This window comes from Agelaius tricolor, unplaced genomic scaffold, assembly GCF_023055355.1.
Source record: "Agelaius tricolor isolate 1412-34295 unplaced genomic scaffold, bAgeTri1.0.p SCAF_36, whole genome shotgun sequence".
In the NCBI taxonomy this organism is placed as follows: domain Eukaryota; kingdom Metazoa; phylum Chordata; class Aves; order Passeriformes; family Icteridae; genus Agelaius; species Agelaius tricolor.
The window spans coordinates 70,939-92,563 of NW_027269296.1; the positions used below are offsets into that span (position 1 = coordinate 70,939).

The 21,625-nt window shown below is 52.0% G+C and overlaps 1 protein-coding gene across 2 annotated transcripts; it reads left to right on the forward strand.

Annotated features, from left to right (window-relative positions):
- Positions 1-12,473: 12,473 nt before the first annotated feature.
- Positions 12,474-21,625, forward strand: OPRD1 (opioid receptor delta 1). 2 transcript variants are annotated; one of them, XM_071453250.1, is made up of 3 exons: positions 12,474-12,593; positions 18,719-19,068; positions 19,793-21,625. In XM_071453250.1, the coding sequence occupies exons 2-3, from the start codon at positions 18,729-18,731 to the stop codon at positions 20,323-20,325; spliced, it is 873 nt and encodes a 290-aa protein (XP_071309351.1). In that variant the 5' UTR covers positions 12,474-12,593; positions 18,719-18,728; the 3' UTR covers positions 20,326-21,625. The 2 variants fall into 2 exon arrangements, with proteins under 2 accessions (XP_071309351.1, XP_071309350.1); XM_071453249.1 differs by lacking the exon at positions 12,474-12,593 and adding an exon at positions 12,611-13,089.

Below are 21,625 nucleotides of genomic sequence, written 5' to 3' on the forward strand. Positions count from 1 at the left end.
TCTGCAACATTGACTGTTTCCTAAGATGAGTTTGGGATGTCTGTCTCGAGTTTATAGCTCTCCAGCTTGAGCCTCAGGGTCGTGGAGGGTGCTGCTCCCATGTCTGCATGAGCCAGAGTGTGAGAGCAGAGAAGGACAGTGAGGCTATTAATTAACCCATCATTAATTTTTAAATCTTGGCCTGAGGTGTGAATTTTTTCACAGGCCGTGCCATTTGTACCCAGACTTGGGTGCTAAACCCTCTGTGTTTGGGGGGCCCCCACCACCCTTAAGCCCCCTGAAAGAGGTCTCTGGGCAGTGGTGCTTGTTAATACTCTGAAGTGATTAATGAGCCTCCAAGGCAATTATTTACACTTGTGACAGTGTGTGTGGCTGCAATTAAGGAATATAACGGATTGTAGGGAATGAATAAAACATTGGTGTGACCTTGAGGTGTGAGGGGAGCATAGGAAGGGCGGGACTGGGGCTCCCGGCCATCCCCAGGGTGCCTCAGGGTGTGTTTGCCTGGGACAAGGCTGAAATAGGGGGATTTGGACTTAATTTTTTTTGCAGTCCAGTCTAATAAAGGTGTTTAAGTGATACCAGAGGGAGACAGATTCCAAGCATGTTATGATGGATCTCCTGGCATCCCTCTGTGTCCTTCACAAGAGCCCTCAGGACCTCTGCTGCAGCTCCAGCCCCATGTGAGGCTGGTCATGGCCATGCAATGATGGAAAGGCCCTTACAGTTCCTGCCAGGGGTTGATTTACCCACCCCGAGGCTCCAGGTTTGGATGCTCCAAAGCTTCAGCAAAGGCTGATGTCTCTTCCTGCCTCTCCCACCTATCTCTGCATGAATCACAGAATCATTTCAGTTGGAAAAGACCTCCAAGATAATTGAGCACAACTGCTCTCCCAGCACTGCCAAGCCCACCACTAACTACATGTCCCCAGTGCCACATCAACATATCTTTTAAATCCCTCCAGGCGACTCCAAGGAGATGCTGAATCTTCTATCTGATGGAATTTTTATATTCAACCTCCGACCTGCAACACTTTAAACAACCCCACAGAGTGTCCAACTCCAGCCAGGCTTCCCCATGAGCGGACAGCCACTACTGGTGCTGCCAGACCACATCCCTTCCCCAAAGACAGCCCTCAGCCACCTCAGGGACACAGAATCTGCCACATGGCCAGTTTTACTTTGCAATCCTGGCTTGCCCAGGGGTCTCCAGCCCCCATAGTCCAGCCCCCCCAGCTGGGGCTTTGCCGCTGCCCTTCTCCCCCGCATTCTTCCAGCCTTGAGAAAACAATCAGAACTTTGCTGTTCTGTGGTTTCCTTGGCAACCCCATTTCCCCATTCTCTCACTTTATGCATCTGTATCTCCCCCGGCCCCGGTCACCTACCCCCAAAGCACAGTGGCAGGTCCCTGTGCACAGGGATGGAGCAGGAGATGATGTGTCCTGTCCACCTCCAGGACAGCTGATCCCAGAGGGACCCTCTGGAAAATTTCCACTCTGTCTCATCTCAGCCAGGGCTTCCCAAGCACTTGGGCTTATTGGAAAGGAACGGAGTAGCTGGCGGTGGTTCGTGTCTCTGAACTGAACAGAATTAAAGCAGTTTTGGAGTCAGTCTTTATCTCTCTGTGTGGGTCCTCTGTGCACAGGGTACCCAGAGAAGCTGTGGCTGCCCTATCCCTGAAAGTGTCCAAGGCCAGCCTAAATAGGGCTTGGAGCAACCCACTCTAGTGGAAGGTGTCCCCGCCCATGGCAGGGGTGGAATGAGAAGAGCTTTAAGGTCCCTTCCAACCCAAACCATGCCATGATTCCATGACTGGCAGTCTCTGCAACAAACTGAGCAGATTCCCCTGCCCATTCCCATGCTTTCTTCCAATCAATAGGTAATGATCCCTGAGGCACAAGCACTCACTGCCTCCCCAGACCTCAAGCTTTTTGTTTTAATAAACCCCTAAGCACTGGTTTTCCTAAATTCAAGGTGCTGCCTCTGCTAGAAGGGCAGGAGAATGCATGGCTTTGGGTCTGGATTCCGTAGGGGTGCTTGTCAAAGGATGCAGTGGTGTGGTGGTCCCCAAACAGGGGGGAACCAGGGAGTGGTAACTGGCAGGACACTCCCAGCATTGAATGAGACACAAATAGCACTGAAATAGGAGGAAAAAATTGCTGAGCCTCCTTCTGGTTCCAGCCCCAGGTTGGGATGGAAATGGAATTTCCTTTCTCTTTCATTGTTTTGTCTTGATGTGAGTGATTCAATTGCTTTGGAGCAGCTCTGAAAAAATTAGTGATTGCCCAGGACAGCCACATGATCCAGCCTGGATCTTCAGCCAAGCCAAAATACTTGGAGCAAAGCCATGGATTTGAGCTGACTGGGTATTTGCTTAGGGATGTTTTTCTTGGGAGAAAAAAAAAAAAAAAAAAAAAAAAAAAAGAAAAAAGAAAAAAAAGAAAAGAAAAGAAAAAAAAAAAAGAGGAAAATCAGTTTTCTTCTGCAGTGTTTGCAGTCCATTGGAAGGAAATGATTCGTCAAGGTGTATGGCTGCAATTCTGCACACCAGGCTTTGTGATGATTAAAAGCATCAAAGGAGCCCAAACTGGACCCAGACCTTTATTTCTAAAGTGAAATATGTTGCATGGAAAATTACAGAATATACCTTTCCTAAAGAAAAATCCTGTGCCTTTTCTTTTTCCTGGCCAGAGAGGTTTGCTGAGTCTGCAGAGCACTTTATTCTAAGCCTGCCTAAAATCACAGTGCTTGGCATGGACCTTTTTTTTTTTTCCCTCCATTAGCTGAATACTCAGAGAACTGAGCAAAGATCCCCCATTAAATGCAAAAATCCCTCCACAAAATACATTTTTTTCCTCACTTTCAGCTGGAATCATGCACGCTCTTCCCTCTTATAGCCAGGATGGAGAAGATGACAGCAAAAAACCCCCAATAAATGCTATAAACCACCCCCCCCCCACACCAATTCCCCCAAACTGCACAAATTCCCATCTCTGTGCTTCCCACATCGACCTAAATATTGCAGAGGAAAAAAACGACATTGGCTTTTTTGCCTGACACTTTTTTCCCTCCCTGCCAGGAGCTCTTGGGCGCTCGGCAATTAGGAGCTGTGGATTAATCTTGAGTGAAATAATGAAGTGCCAGGTGGCTGGAGGACAGAGCTGGTGAACAAGGGGGGAGGGGAAGGGAGGGACAGTTGCTCTACAGATTGACATGGTTTAGGACAGGTTTAGTGCAGGCAGAGCACCCAAAGTGATAGGAAAGAGGAGGAGGAGCCTGGGGGGCTCAATGGGATATTCAGGCTCATCCCTACTCTGTGATCCTCTGCATCAAAATGCATGGACCAGGCAGGGCTTGTGTTGCAGAGGAAAAATCATCTTTGCACATTTTCTAACCCTCATTTGCTTGTAATGTCCCCAAAGTATCTTTCCACCTGCTTTACACCAGCCCCACGTCAATTATTTATTGAGGAAAAATGCCCCAGGAGGGCAGGTTGGCAGCTCTTCCCCCAGCCATATCTGTGCCCCCTTTCATAGTCATAGAACCATGGAGTTCTTGGAGTGTGAGGGGACCTTAAAGCCCATCTAGCCCCCTGCCACTAAAGCAGGTAACTCCAAGCCCTGTCCAGCCTGGCCTTGGACACTTCCAGGGATAGGGCACCCACAGGGGCTCTGTGCACCCTGTGCCAGGGCCTCCCCATCCTGACAGGGAAGAATTCCTTCCCAATACCCCATCTGACCCTGCCCTCTGGCAGTGGGAAGCCATAACCCTTGTCCTGGCACTCCAGACCCTTGTAAATAGTCTCTGTCTGTCTTTCTTGACAGCTCCTTCGGGTGCTGGAAGGCCACAATTAGGTGACCTCAAAAACTCTTTTCCAGGCTGAACAATCCTACCTGTCTCAGCTCTTTGCCTTTTCTCCAAGGTCTCTGGAAGCCTGAAAGTTGAGAGCAGCTGGCACTGAGGGCCACATTCTTCCAACAAAACGCCTTGTCTTTCCAAAATGAGAATATAAATAGTGTATATAATAGATCTTGAAGGTCTCTTCCAACCTAGAAATTCTGTGATTCTGTGATTCTGTGTCCTGTAACAACGTCATTACCCAGGAGCTCTGCCACCAGCACCAGCCACGCGCAGCAAACCCATCACCCACAGCAGCCAATTTATTCCCAACTCTGGCAGGGTCAGCAGCCATCAGGGAAACAAATGCTAATTAATAGCACTGTGCAAAGCAGCCAGTCTAGGCACGGCATGTAATTAGTGAGCCAACTGCACTCGCCACAGTGCTGGGGCTGTAGGGAAAGAGCAGCCACGGAGGAGGGACCCGCTGCAGCTTCCAGCTATAACTCAGGATGAGGGCACTAATTGTGCTGGAACACGTGTGTCACGCTGCCATCAGTGTGGCTGTGACACTCCGTGTGTGTGCTCCCATCCCTCTGATCCCTACACCACCCTCCCTGGTCCAGCCCCCATCCCTGCTGTCTCCTTGGTGTGCTCCCTCTGCCCAGACGTTTTGCAGGTAAATGTGACAATTCCTCGGAGCAGGAAAGATGCTTGGAATATAAAAACTCCTGATGGTGGGAGATGCAGAGCCCAGGGAGGAATCGTACTAATGCCCTTACATCTCTGCTGTGGTGAGTCATCCAGGCCCTCAGAGGATCCTGGCTGTGCTTGGATACGGGGAAGGTAGAAGCACAAGGCAAAATGAAAAATTGCTTTGCTCAGAAGATATCTCGGTTACAGTAAGGACTAAAAACTGTCCCCTTGGCACCCACCCTCAGCTCTGGTCCCACAGCCATGGGGAAGAGGGGGTGTTGTGCTGTTGTGTGGGTAAGAAGGGCCCCATTTGTGGGAGAAATGGGAACACTTAGCCTAATGGAATGCAGTTATTAGTGGAAGGGAGGAGGATGGGTCTTTCCATCAGGCTGATGGGAAAAATCCATTCTGGGATTGGGAATTAGGTTGGAACATCACCTTGAAGATGGTTATGGGCAAACACTGCCTCCCTTCATCCCTGGCAACATTGCTGCTCTGATGCTCCCAGTCTCTCTGCCACATCCATATGGATGTGTGTGTGTTGCTCCTTGATGAGGACAGGGGGACAGCTCCCGAGAGCTGTGGCCATCCCTGGCCAAGTTTTGCTGCCTACTGTGCCATGGGAGGGCAAGCCAAGAAGGGCAAGTTAAAAACCTAAATTTAAAAAATCCTTTAAATCAACAACATTTTCTCTAAGCCAACACCGTCCTGAGACAGGGCTGCTCTTGACGTGGCTCTGCCTCCACCAAACCCAGCAGTGGGAAGGGATTTACACATCAAATATCCTCTCCCTCAACCTGCTGAAGCCAAAACCTTGGGAGAGGAAAAACCTGTTTCCAGCTGTTTTCTTCTCCATGTAAATAAGTATCTATTTGCAGAGTATTTCCTTCCACCTAAGGCTTTCATTGGACATCAGTTATTTAATATTGCTTTTTTAAATCCTTGTGTTTGGCCCTCAGCTGCTTCACCCATCTCAGAGCAGGGATGTTGGCACTTTGTGTTTAGAAAATATATATCTGTGTTTAGATAGGCAGACAGATAGCTGTGGAAGAAGAGCTGTTCCAATCATTAAATCACCACTTTCAATTTTTCCTTATTACTAGTCTTCATTTAACCACAGGCCAGGCTGGCCAAGTGCTCTCTGGAGACAGCCCAGCTGAGCCTAGCAGGTTTGCAGCTCTAAAAGGGGTCTTAAGAAAAAAAAAACCACAATCTGATAATCAGAGGGGATATCTTCCCTGAAAATGTCTTCCCAATGCGGAGGCATTCAGGAAGGGGACAATGATGTGGCTGGAGTGTGATACTGGCTTCCTGCTAGGCTGGGATATTTTCAGAGAGGAAGAGCGGGAGAGGGGGTGGGAGGAAGATCCCAGCACATCTGCAAAATGCAGGCAGTGAAAGGGTGGGTTTTGTGCCTTTCAGTAGAAGAAAGAAAAGAGGGAGAGAAATCACCTTCTCTGATCAGCTGTCTGAGGTTCTGCAGGCTAGAGAGGCTGGAGGAGGGGGAGCTGCCTTTGAAGCTGGGAGAGGCTGAGCACAGCAGCCTTTGCTGTCACTGCTCCTCTTCCTCCGGCTCTTTCCTATTCCTGTCTTCATCCTGGATTGGGAACCCACCCTCAGGATGGCCAAAACACCCAACATTGGCATGTCAGTGGTGCTCTCATGACAGGATACAAACAGAGCCAGAGATTTCCTCTGAGACCCAGCACTGATGGGTTTCAACTCCTTTCCCTGGTGTCTCTTGCTTTTCCCTGGGTATCACCATGGGCATGGAAGAGCTGTGCCATCCCACCTGCTCTCCAGAGGCTCCCAGTGCTGGCTGATGGACTGGCAATGTTGGCAGAGGCTCTGCCCCATGGCTTGGCTTTGCCCCTGGCAGCAGGGAGGGAAGCAGGTGGTTGTCCTGGAAGAATACAGCACAGGGCATGCACCCTGTGCTGCCCTCCCTGGGTGCTCTCCCAAGGCCACCAGGACCAGCCAGGACAGATGGGAGCAGGCACCTGGTGGAATCAGGCTGGGAACTGAAGCAAAGCAAGATCCCCAGCTCTGACAAAGGGCTGGAGGGGGAATCCCTAGAGGCAGCTGCATCAAGGTTGGCATCACCACAAATGTTCATCGCCAACAAGTGATGCAGTTGGCTTTTCTGCTGGAGATCCAGCTCAGACAAGTCAGGGATGAGCCAGGTGAAAAGCTGGCAGCTGCTGACCAAGAGTTCAGAGATAACCAGGAAAGAGCCTTAATCACATATTTAAAACACCTGTAACCACAACTGCTCCCGTGCCATTGCTTCCCTGACCTCTACGTCTTGGCTCCTGGCAGGGAATGACTGGCACAAAAACTAAGAGCTGGTGGGAGTTGATGCAGCTCCTGATGCCTCCAGGTACAAATCACCTAAATCTCAATCCTTTAGCCCCAAACTAAACCGGATCCAAACCTTCCTATGCTTTTCCACCAGGTTTACACTGGAAGGAGGTTTCCTGTCCTCTCCCAGCCCCAAACCTAATCATCCCATGGACTTCTGTAGGAGCATGAAAAAGGGGAGGGAAGACCCAGGGTCTGAGTCCAGGGCAAGAGGCTCTGAAGCTGCGCTCTGTGATTGGCACAGTTAGAGAGCAGCAGGATTGCAGCTGACCTGGATTCCCAACATCAAAGATAATTCCCACTTCTTCCCCAGCATCTCCAGAGCCCTTCAAGGAGGTGAATCAATGAGCTGAGCAGCCACGTATCCATCTCATCTGGTACTGGCATCCAGGGCTGTGGGTGATGGCAGCACCATCTCCCCTGCACTGTGGCTCGGAGCTAAAAAGCTGCACAAAATGTGACATTTATATGCTGAGAAAGAAGCCCGCCTCCTCCATGATCAGGGTGGTCAAAGGTGACCCTGGCGGTTTAAGCCACATTTGGCGGGGGTCTAACCCCCATCCTCTTGGTACAGTAACAGACATTGGCAAATCTCCTGTCAGACTCACAGGAGACAGACAAACAGACCTTATCCCTTGGGAAACCCAGACCTAACAGTCCTACCTGTCCCTTGGCAGCACTGCATGTGTGTCTGCCCATGTGCACAGGGTCCTTGGCTCTCCATCATGTCACGACCAGCCCGAGGCACCAGGACACCTGGTTCCAATGTTACAACCAGCCCCAAGCAATAGAACACTGAGTCCCCATGTCTCAGTCTAAAAGGACCTGCTCCCTGTCCAGAAAAACCCTGAAATCCCCTCAGGGAGCCCAGGGGTCACATTGACACCAATTCCTTCCACCAGCAGCAAAAAGCTTTATTTTTCCATGCTGCTGTGTTTCCCTGCTCCCTGTGATGGTTCATTTCTGAGATGACTCACAGGTTGTTAACGCATTGAATGGAAGCAGCTCTGCCACCTCTGAGCACCAAGCTGAGGGGGGCACAGCTCAGGCTCCCCGCCCCCCAAAATCCAGGGAGATGCCGCCAGTTCCCAGTCAATGCTCCATTGTCAGACAAAGGCAGCACAGAGGGGGCAGTGGGGTGGTGAAAATACCTAAATAAGCAACAATCAGGGAAAAAGGCTCCTGTGGGGACTGAGTTCCCCAGGGATGGGATGCAATGGCCGTCCTTCCTTCACTGCCAGCAGAGCTTGGTGCCCACAAGCCATTCGCTATCGCTGTCCCTGCCACAAGGCCAGGTATGAGCCTGGGTGAAGGAAAAGGGCTCATTAACCCCTCCGATGAAATAATCATCACTTTGGAGGCATTTTTCACGGAAGGGGATGAACTAGCAGATGCACTCGCCCTGTGTTAGTAAGGAGCCCTGCTACGCCCAGCCCTGGTGGGAACAGTGGGCTTGGGGAAGGCTGGCCCCGTCACCAGCTTGAGCCCAGCAGGAGGACAGCCCCTCTCACATTCAAGGACATCTCAGGGATTCTGGTGCCATCACCCTCAAGATATCACCACCTATGGGAGAGGGATTGTTGCCTGCAAGGTGGTGAGCAGAGATTTTCCATCCAGCCTCTGGACTCAGCTCTGACTCTGGCCATCTCAGGGTGCAGACACCTGGCCCCGAGGGACAGCCCCTCCACACACAATGCCGAGGAAACAATGCTGCAAACCCCCCAGCTCACATGCAGCCACGCAGAATGGTGAGGCAGAGAAGAATCTCATCTAATTTTAACTCCCCTGACGGATGGGCTTTGTTCTTTGCAGCAGCTGCCCTGCAAGGTATGAAAACACTCAGATATGTTGACATGGGAAAACAAAACACACAAATCAGCCCATTTTCCTCTTCAAGGCTGATTTATCTGGAGCTGTCAGTGGAGGGAGAGGAAGTGATGAGCCCTGGGGAGATGGAGGAGCAGCCTGGACTCGCAACTCAGTGGTTGCCAGTGCAGTTGGGCTGATGCTCATTAAGCATCTGGTCCATTCTCTCCCAAACCCCAAAACACCTCAGAGCTACAGAAAACAAAGTGACATTTTCTGCTGCAATTCCCCAAGGTGTGATTCTGTGCATGTCCTGGGTCATCCTTATAAATGAAGGAAGCTAGATGCCAATGAAGCCCCTGCAATGTGGTTCACCACAAGCTGAGCTCCTTCCTGGCGCCCCCATTGTGCTGACTACTTGGTTTTCTGAGTTGGGATGGGTGGGATCAGATACTGGAGAATGGTGAGAGGAGCACAGGGGGAGGAGAGGAGGCTAGGAAGGAAGGAAGGAAGGAAGGAAGGAAGGAAGGAAGGAAGGAACCTGGTCTAATGGAAGGTGTCCCTGCCAGTGGCAGCGTATGAAATTAGATGGGCTTTAAGGTCCCTTCCTACCCGAATAATTCCCTGATTCTATGAAGATAGGCACTATGAAGGGGGAATAAAAAATGGAGTTTCCTCTCTCTGCATCACAGCTCTGAAATGTACAGACAGGACTCAAGCTGGCTTCCAAAATGGAAATTATATAGAAATATCTAGATATTTTTATATATTTATATTTTAGATATTTTTATATTTCTATCATAGTTCTATACCAGGGCAGAATGCCCTGGCCTCCACCTCAGCAGAGGACACAGCCATCCCAGTGTCACCAGAGATCCAGTGCAAGGCTCTCCCTAACAGCATCATGGCAAGGTGAGAGCCATGGTACGGTTAGGGAGTGTCAGTGTCCTTCTGAATTTCTAAAAATCCTCGTGAAGAATTCATCTCCCCTGCTTCCTCCTTCATTAACCTCCAGAGGTTCCCATGAATTTTGACTGGAGTCCAGCCAGAGCAGATTAATGGCTCTTGCATGTTATTTTTATGTCCATTTTGATTAAAAGCAATAAATTCCAGAGGAGAGTATCTTCTCACAATGAAATACACTTTGTCAATTTCTCAGTCTCTGAGTAAATCAAAACACTGCCATTAGTGGCTCCAGCTGTAAATCCCCTTGGATGGACCTTAGCTCACCAGGCAAAGGAGCGACATGAATTGTGCTCCTCGACAGCCTCAGCATTGCTCTCACCATCTCAATTTGATATATTATTTATTTTTCAGGGTGTGGGTGAGAAAATAAGAGCTAAGGCATTGCTACACAGAACTTCCTAAGAGAAGCAATCCCTGCAAGATCACAGAATTACAGAATGGTTCAGGCTGGAAGGGACCTTAAAGCCCCTCCAGTTGTCACCCCCTTTCCAGTTGTCACCACACCTTTCACTATCCCAGGCTGCTCCAAGCCTTTTCCAACCTGGACACTCCTAGGGATGGAGCAGCCACAGCTTCTCTGGGCACCCTGTGCCAGGGCCTCCCCGCCCTCCCGGGGGGTCAAAGTGGCATTGATCAAACTCGGGATGCAGACGAAGTCCCAGCAGCAGTGCTGGGGGTCAGGACCTGCTAGACCCACCAGGCTGCATTAGGGTGATGCTCTCCCCTCCAACATACCTCAGTTTCCCCAATTTTGGAACTCCATTCATGGTGGCAGCCAGGCTTGGCAGCTGGAGCAGCAACAGCTGAGAGCAGGAAGATGAGCACCAAAGCCCTTTAAAGATTTTCCATTTGTTTTATGTGTCCACTGGGTTTATTTTTAACATTCCAGCTGAAAAAAATTTCTAAAGAAATGCTGGAGCTGAGCCAAGAGGACATGTTTGCTGGAACCTGTCAGGATGATTAGTCCTTTGCAGATAACCCATTGGAAAAGGGTCAGTGTGGGGGCTCTGGCCATGCTGGGAGCCAAGCAAAGGGACGAGTTCTTTTCCAGAGAGCTCCTCAGCCATGCTAAAAGCTATTTCAAACTCCCCACCCTGATGTTTCCTTCCCACTGGGAGAGATCAGCAACCAGCCTGCACCAGAGCTGGGCACAGCAGATGCTCAACACCTCACTCTGGGTCTCGGAGGCTCTTTTCACCCAGGAAGGTGGTTAAATCCCGTATTCTGGACCACACACAGGTGCAGAACATCCCCCTCTGTCCTGCCTGGGCTTGTAAAAGCACTGCAGGAATGGGAACCCCCTCCAGGTAAGGAGGCTGATGCATCCAAAGTGCAGGGCCAAGATATACATGTTAAATCCATCCCTGTGCTCCCAATTCCTGCCTTTACCCATCCCACCAGCCCTGTGGGACACAGCCAGGACCACAGCCACCTCACACCGTGAGGACAGAAACGCACATTGTTCCTGCCTCCCTGCTCAGAGGCGCTGGAGTTCTCATCCCATGGTTACCATCTGAACCATGGGATGATTGAAAAGCCATTAATTCCCTCCTGGGTGTTTTTATTAGGCTCTTGGTGAAATGTCTGAATGCTTCAGTACTGCAGGAGTTTGATACTGGCAGAGCTCTGCGCAAACTGAAAACCCCATCTCCAGCATTGAACAAGCTGCTGGCCTCTCCTCCATGTCCTGTGTCTCCTGCTCAGTCTCTCTGGAGCCAAATGTACCCAAAATTGCAGCAAATCATCCTCTCTCTCTGTGCCAGCGCTGTCCCAGGCCACAGGGCAATGAATTAATCTATTCCCAAAGCAAATAGGAGATGGGGACACCCCAGGTGTGTGTACCCACAGCCTCCACCTCCATTTGGGCTCCAGGAAAAATAAGGCTCCTGCCTCTCAGCTTTGCAGACCCTGAAAGGGGCGAGCCCTGCCAGAGAAAGGCAGTCCTGCTCCAAGGCTGGAAAGGATCTTTGGAAAGGGGAGGGTGACCCTCAACATCCCTCAAAGCCCAGCTCTGCTAAGCAGGTGCTGCTGCTGGGTCTGTATTTGCACCTTCACTCTGCAGCATCTCCCTAAATCCCTTATCCTGCAGCAGCATCCCTCCTAAGTCCCCCAGAAACCTTTTTTAGCACCCCCATCGTTCCTTATTGCCTTCCAAGCATTTCTCCTAAATCCCCCAACATTGCTCCACAAATCCCTCTTCAGCATTCCAGCGTCATTCTTCCCCCAGCATCCCTCCAGTTCCTTCCTCCACCCCACAATATCCCTCTTAATCCCCCTGCAACATCCTCCCAGACCTCCTCAGCACCCCCAAACTCATCCAGCACCCCCTAACCCCACAACACATGATGGGGAGAGTGAAGGAGAGGAAGAAAAAGCAAAGCCAAGGGGGAACTGGAGACCACCCGTCTTTGCTTTGTGGACAAGAGGACTGCTTGTCCCCCTGCTTTCTTACAGACAAAGAAAACCCAGAACAATCAGAGCGTCTGGATCCATCCAGCTGGGGACCCGTGCGGGCTCCGGGGGTGGGTGACAGGCAGGGACCGGAGGAGAGACCGGGATTAGGAAGGCAAGCAGGGAGGGGAGGCAGAGGCAGGAATGAGGGAGGGGGGTGCAGGTAAGGAACTGGGTGGTGGGAAAAGAGGCAGGGGACTGGGGAGAGCGCGGCTCAGGCAGGGACTGAGGAGACAAGAACTGGGAGGGGAGGCTGGCAGAGATGGGGAGAGAAAGCGACAGGCTTTGGGCGGGGGGGCATAGAGGGGGGACGCAAGGAGGGAGCCGTGGGGGAGAAAGGCAGGCAGGAATGAGGCATGGGGCGAGGCAGGCAGGGATGCGGGGAAAACGGGACCGTGGAGGGAAGACAAGGACCTGCCGAGAGAAGAAAGGCAGCCATCGACCGAGGTGGAGGAAGGCGGCGACGGGGGGGACAGGTAGGGAGCAAGGGGGAGAATAGCAGGCAGGGAGCGGGAGAGGTACAGACAGGCGAGGGGGCGGGCGGGCGAGCAGGGCCGCCCCCGGCCCCACGTGGCTTTGGGGACACGCGGGTTTATAAAGCATTCCGGGCCCGCGCGAGTGCGGGAGGAGGCGGCGGCACCGGCCGGGAGCGGGGCTCGAACCCGCGGGTTTCGGATGCGCGCGGCGGCTCCAGCGGGGCCACGGCCGCCCGCGGGCCACGGAGTTGTCCATGGATGTGACCATGGATGTGCCCGTGGAACTGCCCTCGGGGCTGCCCACGGCCACTGCCACCCCCTGGGGCAACGGCACCGCCTGGGCCCCCCTGCCCGGACACGGGGTCAACGACACGGGCCTGCAGCGGGCCAAGAATGCCACATCCATCCTCATCGCCATCGTCATCACTGCGCTCTACTCCGTGGTGTGCGTGGTGGGGCTGCTGGGCAACGTGCTGGTCATGTACGGCATCGTCAGGTGAGAGCTGGGCAGGGGTGGGCTATGCGCCGGGAACAAGGGGGCATTTTGGGCACACCGAGTGCGAAAGCCAGGCGGTGCCACGGGTCAGTGTGCAGCACATGGGAGATGTGAGCTGGTGACACTGAGTGAGTGTGCACCAGGAGTGGGTGTGCACTAGGGGTGAGTGCGCACCAGGGTTGAGACAGGACCAGGAGGGAGTTTGCACTAAGAGAAAGTGTGCACAGGGGTGAGTGTGCGCTGCGTGTCAAACAGCAGCAGAAGTAAGTATGAACCAGGAGTGAGTGTGCAACGGTTGTGAGTGTGCACCAGGTGTGTCTGCACTGGGTGTGAGTTTGCCAGCAGCAGGAGGAGGGTTGGGTATGAACCGGCTGCTTGTGCGCATCGAGACGGCTGCGATGTGCGTGTGAGCAGTACGTGTGCAAGCTGTACAAGTGTGGGGGTGCAGTGCTGTGCAAAGGGTGAAAGCAGAGGCCATGTGTGCCTGGAGCAGCTCGGGGAGTGCGAGGGAGATGTTTGGGCATGGGCGACACAGCCCGACCCCAAGTGGGTGCCTCTTGTCCTTTGTGAGGAAGAGAAGCCGCAGGGCTGGTGCCGCTGCGGGCTGGGAGCTGCCCTGTTCGCAGGGTGGGTCCAGACCCTGCCCCCCCCGCCCTAGCCAGGGGCTGGCGGGTTCCCGCTGCTGCCACCTCACTCCATCAGTGGGAATTACCCACCCAACCCATCCCCAGCTCCTTCTTGTGCCAGCACCTCCTGCAGCTGCCTGACTTCTGTTTTTCTCTAACAAAGAGCGCAAACTGCACGGCCCAGCCCCATCTCCCACAACGGCTGAGCTGTCCTCTGGTCCCCTCAATGTGAGATACCAGCTCCAGTAGCCAAGAGACCTACTTCAGCTGCATCCAAGACCTTGGCACCTATGGTGAGGCTTTCCCTAGGCAGAGGCAGGGTCGGCAGGTTCTCTGCACCCCAGAACAAGCAACATGACCCAAATGCCCCCCACTTTAAAGATGGGGCATGGCAAGATACTGCTGTGTCCCGCAGACACTTGTGCTAAAGTACAAAACCTCATCAGTCCCTTTGTCCGAGACACTGGGCGGTCCTGCCTGGTTAAGATAGGTTGACACAGAAAATGGGACCATACAGCCAAGACCACAGGACCAGTGCCAGCAGCGAGGGCTGACAGAGCTCCTCCACAGCTCTGCCAGCAGCAAAGGATGAGGCTGTGCTCGCAGTCACACTCTGTGAGGGCACAGACCCCAACACCTCCAGCCTGGCAGGAGGGAGCAGAAGAGTCTCACTAGGTGCCTGGGCTGCACAGCCACCCCCTTCGCACTGGAGGGGGTTTGGTCCTGTAGGTCCAGAATCTGTGGGGTGATTCCAATTTCCTCTGCCTCAGGTGATGCTGTAACCCCAGCTTGGCCAAAACACTGGTGGCTGGATTTAAACAAACCCTCCAAATTCACATTTTTTTACCATTTCCACCCTCATTTCCCCATCCCTTTCAGTCCATAGCTATTGTTACCAGAGGTCAGCACAGCCTGGCACTGCATGCGCACAAATAAATGTGGTGACTCACCGGAGGGAAGGAAACCATCCTGAAATGTGTCTGTGAGCCACCCTGGAGTGCCCATTGCCCTGGTATCAGGCTCTGCTGCCCCTGCTCCCCACTCTTTGTGGGGCTCTGCTGCGTGTTTTTAACCATCCAAGAGGGCAGGCAATGGGGAGTGGCATGGGGGAGTAACTCGCTGACCCGACCTGACCCCTAATGGGATTTTTCATCCACTCAAAAGGGGCATCAAAAATGAGCCCTGGTCTGAAAAAGCAAATTGAGGTAATTGCAGCAGAGACAGATGCCATGAATAATGTCAGGGTGAGGGATGAGTGTTATTAGACCCCTTCCAGCTGGTTCTGCTCAGAGAGGAGAGGGAAAGCATTTTAAAAAGAGTGATTTCATGTGCAAACATCCTCCCTGTTTTACTGAGTAACTCCATGTAACCCAGGCTTTAGCAAGCCTGACAGCCACAGATCCCTTCACCACACCTTCTAGCCCCACATTTTCCAACTGATGCTGGAATTAAACACAGAATCACAGAGTGGCTTGGGTTGGAAATGACCTTATAGACCACCTTGTTTCGCTACCCTGCCATAGGCAGGATTGCCTTCCACTAGACCAGGTGGCTCCAAGCCCTGTCCAAGCTGGCCTTGAACACTTCCAGGGATGGAGAGTATCTCCCATGAAATGAGCAAGTATCATCCTCCAAGCCCCTGGGACAGGAGGGGCTGCAGGGACATGTGCCTTCGCCCTTTCCATGGCCAAAGCCATCTGGAGTTTCCCAGGGTCCTTGTCAGAGTCGCTCCATGTTGACAGGGTTTAGGCCAGGACTAGGGGAGACCTGTGTCCGTGGAAGAAAGGGCTATGAGGTAAGATCAGCTTGGATTTGGACCTCACTGCTAGGGAGATTTTGGGTGTTTGCCTTATGCTCTTCTCCTAATGCTACCTCTAAGTGCCCTTGGGGGTCCAGGCAGGGTGTTCAGGTAGCCTGGAAGCACAGCTGGAGCACATCCTGGGGGTCAGGGACCTCTGGGACCACACTGAGTTTGCCACAAAGTCCATGAGTGCTAGGAGCTGGCAGATGCAGACACAGGACCCTGGTATATAGCTCTGTGAATGGACACACCGCGAGCCAAGCACAGCCAAATTCCAAATAAATCCCTCTCCAGAGCAGCCAAGCCCATCGCACACCTGGAGGGAGCCCAGCACACCCAGCACCCTCCCCACCACAGCTCTGACCAGCACTGCCATGCCCACTGTATTGTCAGATGCTTTTAAAAATACTCCTGGAAGCAATTTGCAGCTGTGAGCTCAGGGCTGCAAGTGCCCTCATCCCCACTAAGCCCATCAGCCCCCCACCAGCTCCCACACAGGCTGCAGGGACAGCTGGGTGCAGGCTTTGTTAAGTCAGGCTCTTTCAGGCAGCGGCTTTTAGCAGCTCCAGGAGTTTTTCTTTCACTTATTATTCACTTTTCTTTCACTTATTTAATTTCCAAGAGGTTTGGAGAGGGCGTCCCCACTTGGGAGTCGAGACTGGAATGCGGAGCTGCCCTGTGCTTGCCCCATCCCCTCCCATCTCTTCTCTCCATCAACACTACCCAGATTGTTCCATTCAAGTGCATAACTTCCCAATCAAGGCACTCACTTAATTGCAATGGGTTTCAAAGCCTGGGGAGGTCCATCAGCAGCAGTGGATGATTTGCTCTAATGTGGGCAATAAACCTCTTTCCTGGAGCAGCAGTTTCATTTGCAGCTCAGGAGGGTCACCAGGATGGATGCCTCAGCCTGTGCAGGAGGTTGAAACCTCAGCCCCAACCTGGAGAGAGCTGAATCTTCCCTCAAAACCCCTGTACTGGAAGCTAAATTGCCATCCTTATTATCCCAGTCATCCCTATCATCATCCCAAGTTATTCCCATCAACCCCATCATCCCAGTTATGTCCTTCATCATCCCAGTTATCCCCAGCCTCATCCCAGTTATCCCTGTTATTCCAGTCAAATGCATTGGCAGAGTCAATCCATCATCCTAGACATTCCCATTATCATCCCAGTCATCCCTGTCACTGCTTTGCCCTCACCAGCCCCATCCTGCCTGGGGATGGGTGACAGCTCTGGCCCTCCAGTCCCCCACCCCTGGCACATCTGGCAGGGGGTTGGGAAGTGCTTACCCAGCACAGCTAAGCACATCTTGCAGATCATGGAATGAATAACAGATTTTTTTTACCATTTTACTCAAAAAACAGAGACCAAAGATGTGTGAATCTACCTGAACTGACTGTTCACATAGGAGAGGCAAAACCTGACAATACCACAAATTCTCAGCTTTTTGTTTAACCTGGGAGGAAACTTTTCTGCAAAAGCGCTTGGAAAATAACACTAAAGAGAACAGAAAAGGACTTTTCAAGGACAAGACATTTTTAATGCCATATTTAAATTTTAAAAAAAAGCTCAGCTTGAATATTTCCGCCCTTGGGCAATGGGCTGCCATTTGCAGCCATGGTGAAGGAGACGGGAATGCTCTTGGAGCTGGGAGCTGGGTTAAGCTGCTGTTTTCTGTTTTCTCCCAGAGAGAAATTAGTTTTTCAGCTCCAGTTCTCAGTTCAATTGACAATGCAACCTGGTGGGTCTCTGTCCCCACGAATACACTCTCCTGACCCTGCTGAGATGGGGAAAGGATAAGGGGAAGGGATTGGATACCACCATCAATCCCAAGAGCCTCTTTCCCACATCAGCCTGCTGTCCTGGGCTCCAGCCATGGCAGGACCACCTGAGATGGGAGCCACTCAATCCCCCCACCTTAACTTATTTCATGTACCCCCAACATGCAATGAGCTGTACTAATTATCACAGAATCATATCTGTGATAATCACATATCCTAGAATGCTTTAGATTGGAAGTGACCTTCAAGCCCATCTCATTCCACTCCCTGCCATGGGCAGGGACCCCTTCCACTATCCCAGGCTGCTCCAAGCCCTGTCCAACGTGGCCTGGAACACTTCCAGGGACGGGGCAGCCACAGATTCTCTGGGTACCCTGTGCCAGGTTATTACCACCCTCATATCTGCTTCAAACCTGCCCTCTGTCAGTTTAAAACTGTCTTACCCCTATCACACACGTGAAAAGTCACTTTCTGTCTATTTTATAAGTACACCAAGGAAAACAACCTCTTCATCTCAGCAACAAAGGGGTCATCTCCCCCCTCTATGCCTTACCCTAGTGCTGCTACAGGCAGGCTTAGGCATGCAGAGATGGTTTTGGGCAAACTGACCCTGATGCTAATTAATGAGGGTACATCTAAAAAAGCTTGAGGCTGGGGAGGATGCTCTCTGAGCAATGGGGATTTGCTGGAAGGGAGCTGGAGGAAGAGCTGGAGCTGCTGGTGCAGCCCTGCAAAGAGCAGGGTCTTCATAGAGCCACTCCTGCCCCACATGTGTTGCCCTTTGGGGGTGTCCAGCAGATCACTCAGTATCTATTTCCAAGCCACCACACCATTCAAAGCATCCCTTTGACCAACACTTGCAGGATTGGATGCTCCTGGCACACACACACACACACACACACACACACACACACATCACACATCCCTGCTTCTCTGGGATCTGCCATAACTTTGCCTCATCCCTTCAGGAAAGGTTTGGACATGAGGGACCACACATTTCTCTTGCCATGGCATGACAAGAACCAGAAGCAGAGCCAGCCCTTCCCAAATGCCCTGGGGGATACAGCCAGGCTTCCCCAAAGGCTCTGGAGCTCCAGGCTGGCTAATTGGGCCGCTTCCAGATGGCCTGTTTCCGGGGGTAATCGATCCAATTTCTGCAAGCAACCTTGTCAGGGAAGCAGGCTGGATAATCACAATTTACTAGGTGGAAAATCAGATGAAGGAGAGTTGAGGGGATAAAGGACATTGTGCAACTGGTTCAGGGAAATGCTGAGCACATTGGTGCTGCAGAAAGGCACATCACAACACTTTTGCCCACCAAGGCTGGTGTCACCTTGTGAGCAGACAGGCTGTGCCCCCTCCTCATCACATCAAGTGCCCTGACAACCTGTGACATGCCCTTTCTCTGCCACCCCCAGGTACACCAAGATGAAGACAGCCACCAACATCTACATCTTCAACCTGGCACTGGCTGATGCACTGGCCACCAGCACACTGCCCTTCCAGAGCGCCAAGTACCTCATGGAGACCTGGCCCTTTGGGGAGCTGCTCTGCAAGGTCGTGCTCTCTATTGACTACTACAACATGTTCACCAGCATCTTCACCCTCACCATGATGAGTGTGGACCGCTACATCGCCGTGTGCCACCCGGTCAAGGCCTTGGACTTCCGCACGCCGGCCAAAGCCAAGATCATCAATGTCTGCATCTGGGTGCTCTCCTCCCTCATCGGAGTGCCCATCATGGTCATGGCAGTCACCAAGTCAAAAGGCAAGTGTCTTGGGGTACATGTCCCCTCCTGTCCCATCAGTTCATCCCAGGGGTGATCTGGCAAACTTGAGCTCTGGTCCTGTAGCAGATTTGTGGTCAGTAGTGGGCACCTGTCTGTGACACCATAAATGTGCCCTGTCTTGGAAAAAGCATCACAGTGTTATTTCCCATCTTTGAAACTGTCCCAGAAACTGTCCTCCCTTCCCCTTAAGGGTAGGGATCCCACACCTTTCCCCATCTCCAGTCCAACCAGTGTCTCTCCCCACCTCCTGGTATGGAAAGCAGGGGGCCTAAAAAAACCCCAGTGGTGCTGCAAAGTCTCTAAGTGGCTCACACTAAGATCTGCAGCTCCTGTGTGGGGTCACTGGTCCTTAGCTGCTAGGAAAGCTCTGGGCATCTTGAGGAAGTGGACAGATTTCAGTGAAGGGTGATATGTGGATGTCACATGGTGATGTCCATCATGGGGATTGAGAGAAGGCAGGATTGGTCTTGAGTGGCCCAGGAGGCCCTGCAGGGAAAAGGTTCCAGAGTCACTGCATGCACTGCCTCTTCTCAGTGTCTTCTGGACAGGGGTCTGATGGCACAGAGCTCATGGGGAACCTCTGCCAGGAGCAGGCAGGTAGAAATGCATCTCCCCGGGGTTTTAACAAGCCATTACTGAGCAGAAGACAGAATATTCTCAGCAGACACTGAGCTTCCTCTTTGACCTTCCTCTCTCCTACAGATGGTATGGTCCTGTGCACTCTCCAGTTTCCTGACCCTCCCATCTACTGGGACACTGTGACCAAGATATGTGTCTTCATCTTTGCCTTCTTGGTACCCATTTTGGTCATCACCATCTGCTACGGGCTGATGATCCTTCGCCTGAAGAGCGTCCGGCTCCTCTCAGGCTCTAAGGAGAAGGATCGCAACCTGCGGCGCATCACACGCATGGTGCTGGTGGTGGTGGCAGCCTTCATCATCTGCTGGACACCCATCCACATCTTCGTCATCGTCTGGACGCTGGTGGACATAGACAAGAAGAACCCCTATGTGGTGGCCAGCCTGCACTTCTGCATCGCTCTGGGCTACACCAACAGCAGCCTCAACCCTGTCCTTTATGCTTTCCTGGATGAAAACTTCAAGAGGTGCTTCCGAGAGTTCTGCCTGCCTTTCCGAGCTCGTGTGGACCAGAACAGCTTCTCCCGCGCCAGGAACACCACGCGGGAGCACGTCTCCACCTGCACCGCTTCTGAAGCCCGCAACAAGCCGGCATGACTAGACGTGGGCAGCCCCCAGCAGGGCTGCCAGGGACACAGAGGAGATGAGCTGCGCTCAGAAGTCACCCAGGTCACCACCACAGAGTTGTAGCAGAATGGTGGGCTGGGCGCTGCTCACTAGCACTGCTGGGTTTGCATACAGACTGACTGCAAAAACTTTTTACATCCTGAGAAGGAAAAATGGGAGAATTGGGACTCACCAAATGATGTAGGGCTCTCCTACAGAGAGAACAAGAGGCAAGTTGGGCATCTCCTCAACCAACAACACCACCCAGCAGAGGCTGTCATCCTCCAACATGTGGCTCTTGGCAGAGCCCAGAGCACCAAACTGCAATTTCCACGTGCTTATCGTCCTGCACAGGCCAGGATGACACCACAGCCCATGGCAAGAGAGGAAATACTCATATGGCAGAAAGGAACTGTGCCAGGATGTGATCATAGCATCACAGAATCATTCAGGTTGGAAAAGCCCTCCAAGATCATCAAGTTTAACTGTTCTTCTACCACTACAAAGGCCACCACTAGCCTATGTCCCCAAGTGCCACATCCACACGGTGATGGTTAAATCTCTTTGGTGATCGTTAACTCCACCACTGCCCTGGGCAGCTGTGCCAGGGCTGGACAACCCTTTCAAGAAACATTCCTTAATATCCAGCCTAATCCTCCCCTGGAATGACTTGAGGCCATTTTCTCTGCCATCATGGGACCTCATTCCATCCCACTCTGAGGAGGACAACTGGAGATGGGAAGAAAAACTTATGCCACTTCAGAGACAGTTTTCAAAAAGCTCCAGATCCATTGTAAAAACTCTCCTGGAGTTCCTCAAACTGGGATTGTTCCCAGTGAAAGCTTTCTACTGTTAATGTCATTGTTAGGTTGGTGTTATTTAGAGACCTCTGACTGCAGCTAAGGCTGCCCTGGACATGGATGTGATGCTGGGCTGAAACTGGGGAGAAATCCTAGTGCAAGCAAACAGCACTGGGAGGGCCTGCCCTGACTGGGCCATGCTTTAGCCAGTATGCTCGGAGGGAACTCTTTGTGTACTTTTATAAATATATATGTATGTCTGTCTATAGCTGTATGAAACTAAAGTGACCCCAAGGCCTCCCATAACACCTCCCACTACAGCAGCTGCTACATGTGTGATGGAGCTGAATATGCCGGATCCAGAGCATCTCACAAAGTACTTGAGACACTATTTCCGGCTCCAACCCTTGGGATATTTGCCTTACTGTGGCATTTCTGTACAGGAACCCTGCTTTCTAAAAGTTAAAGCAAAATAAAATCGAAGATAGGAA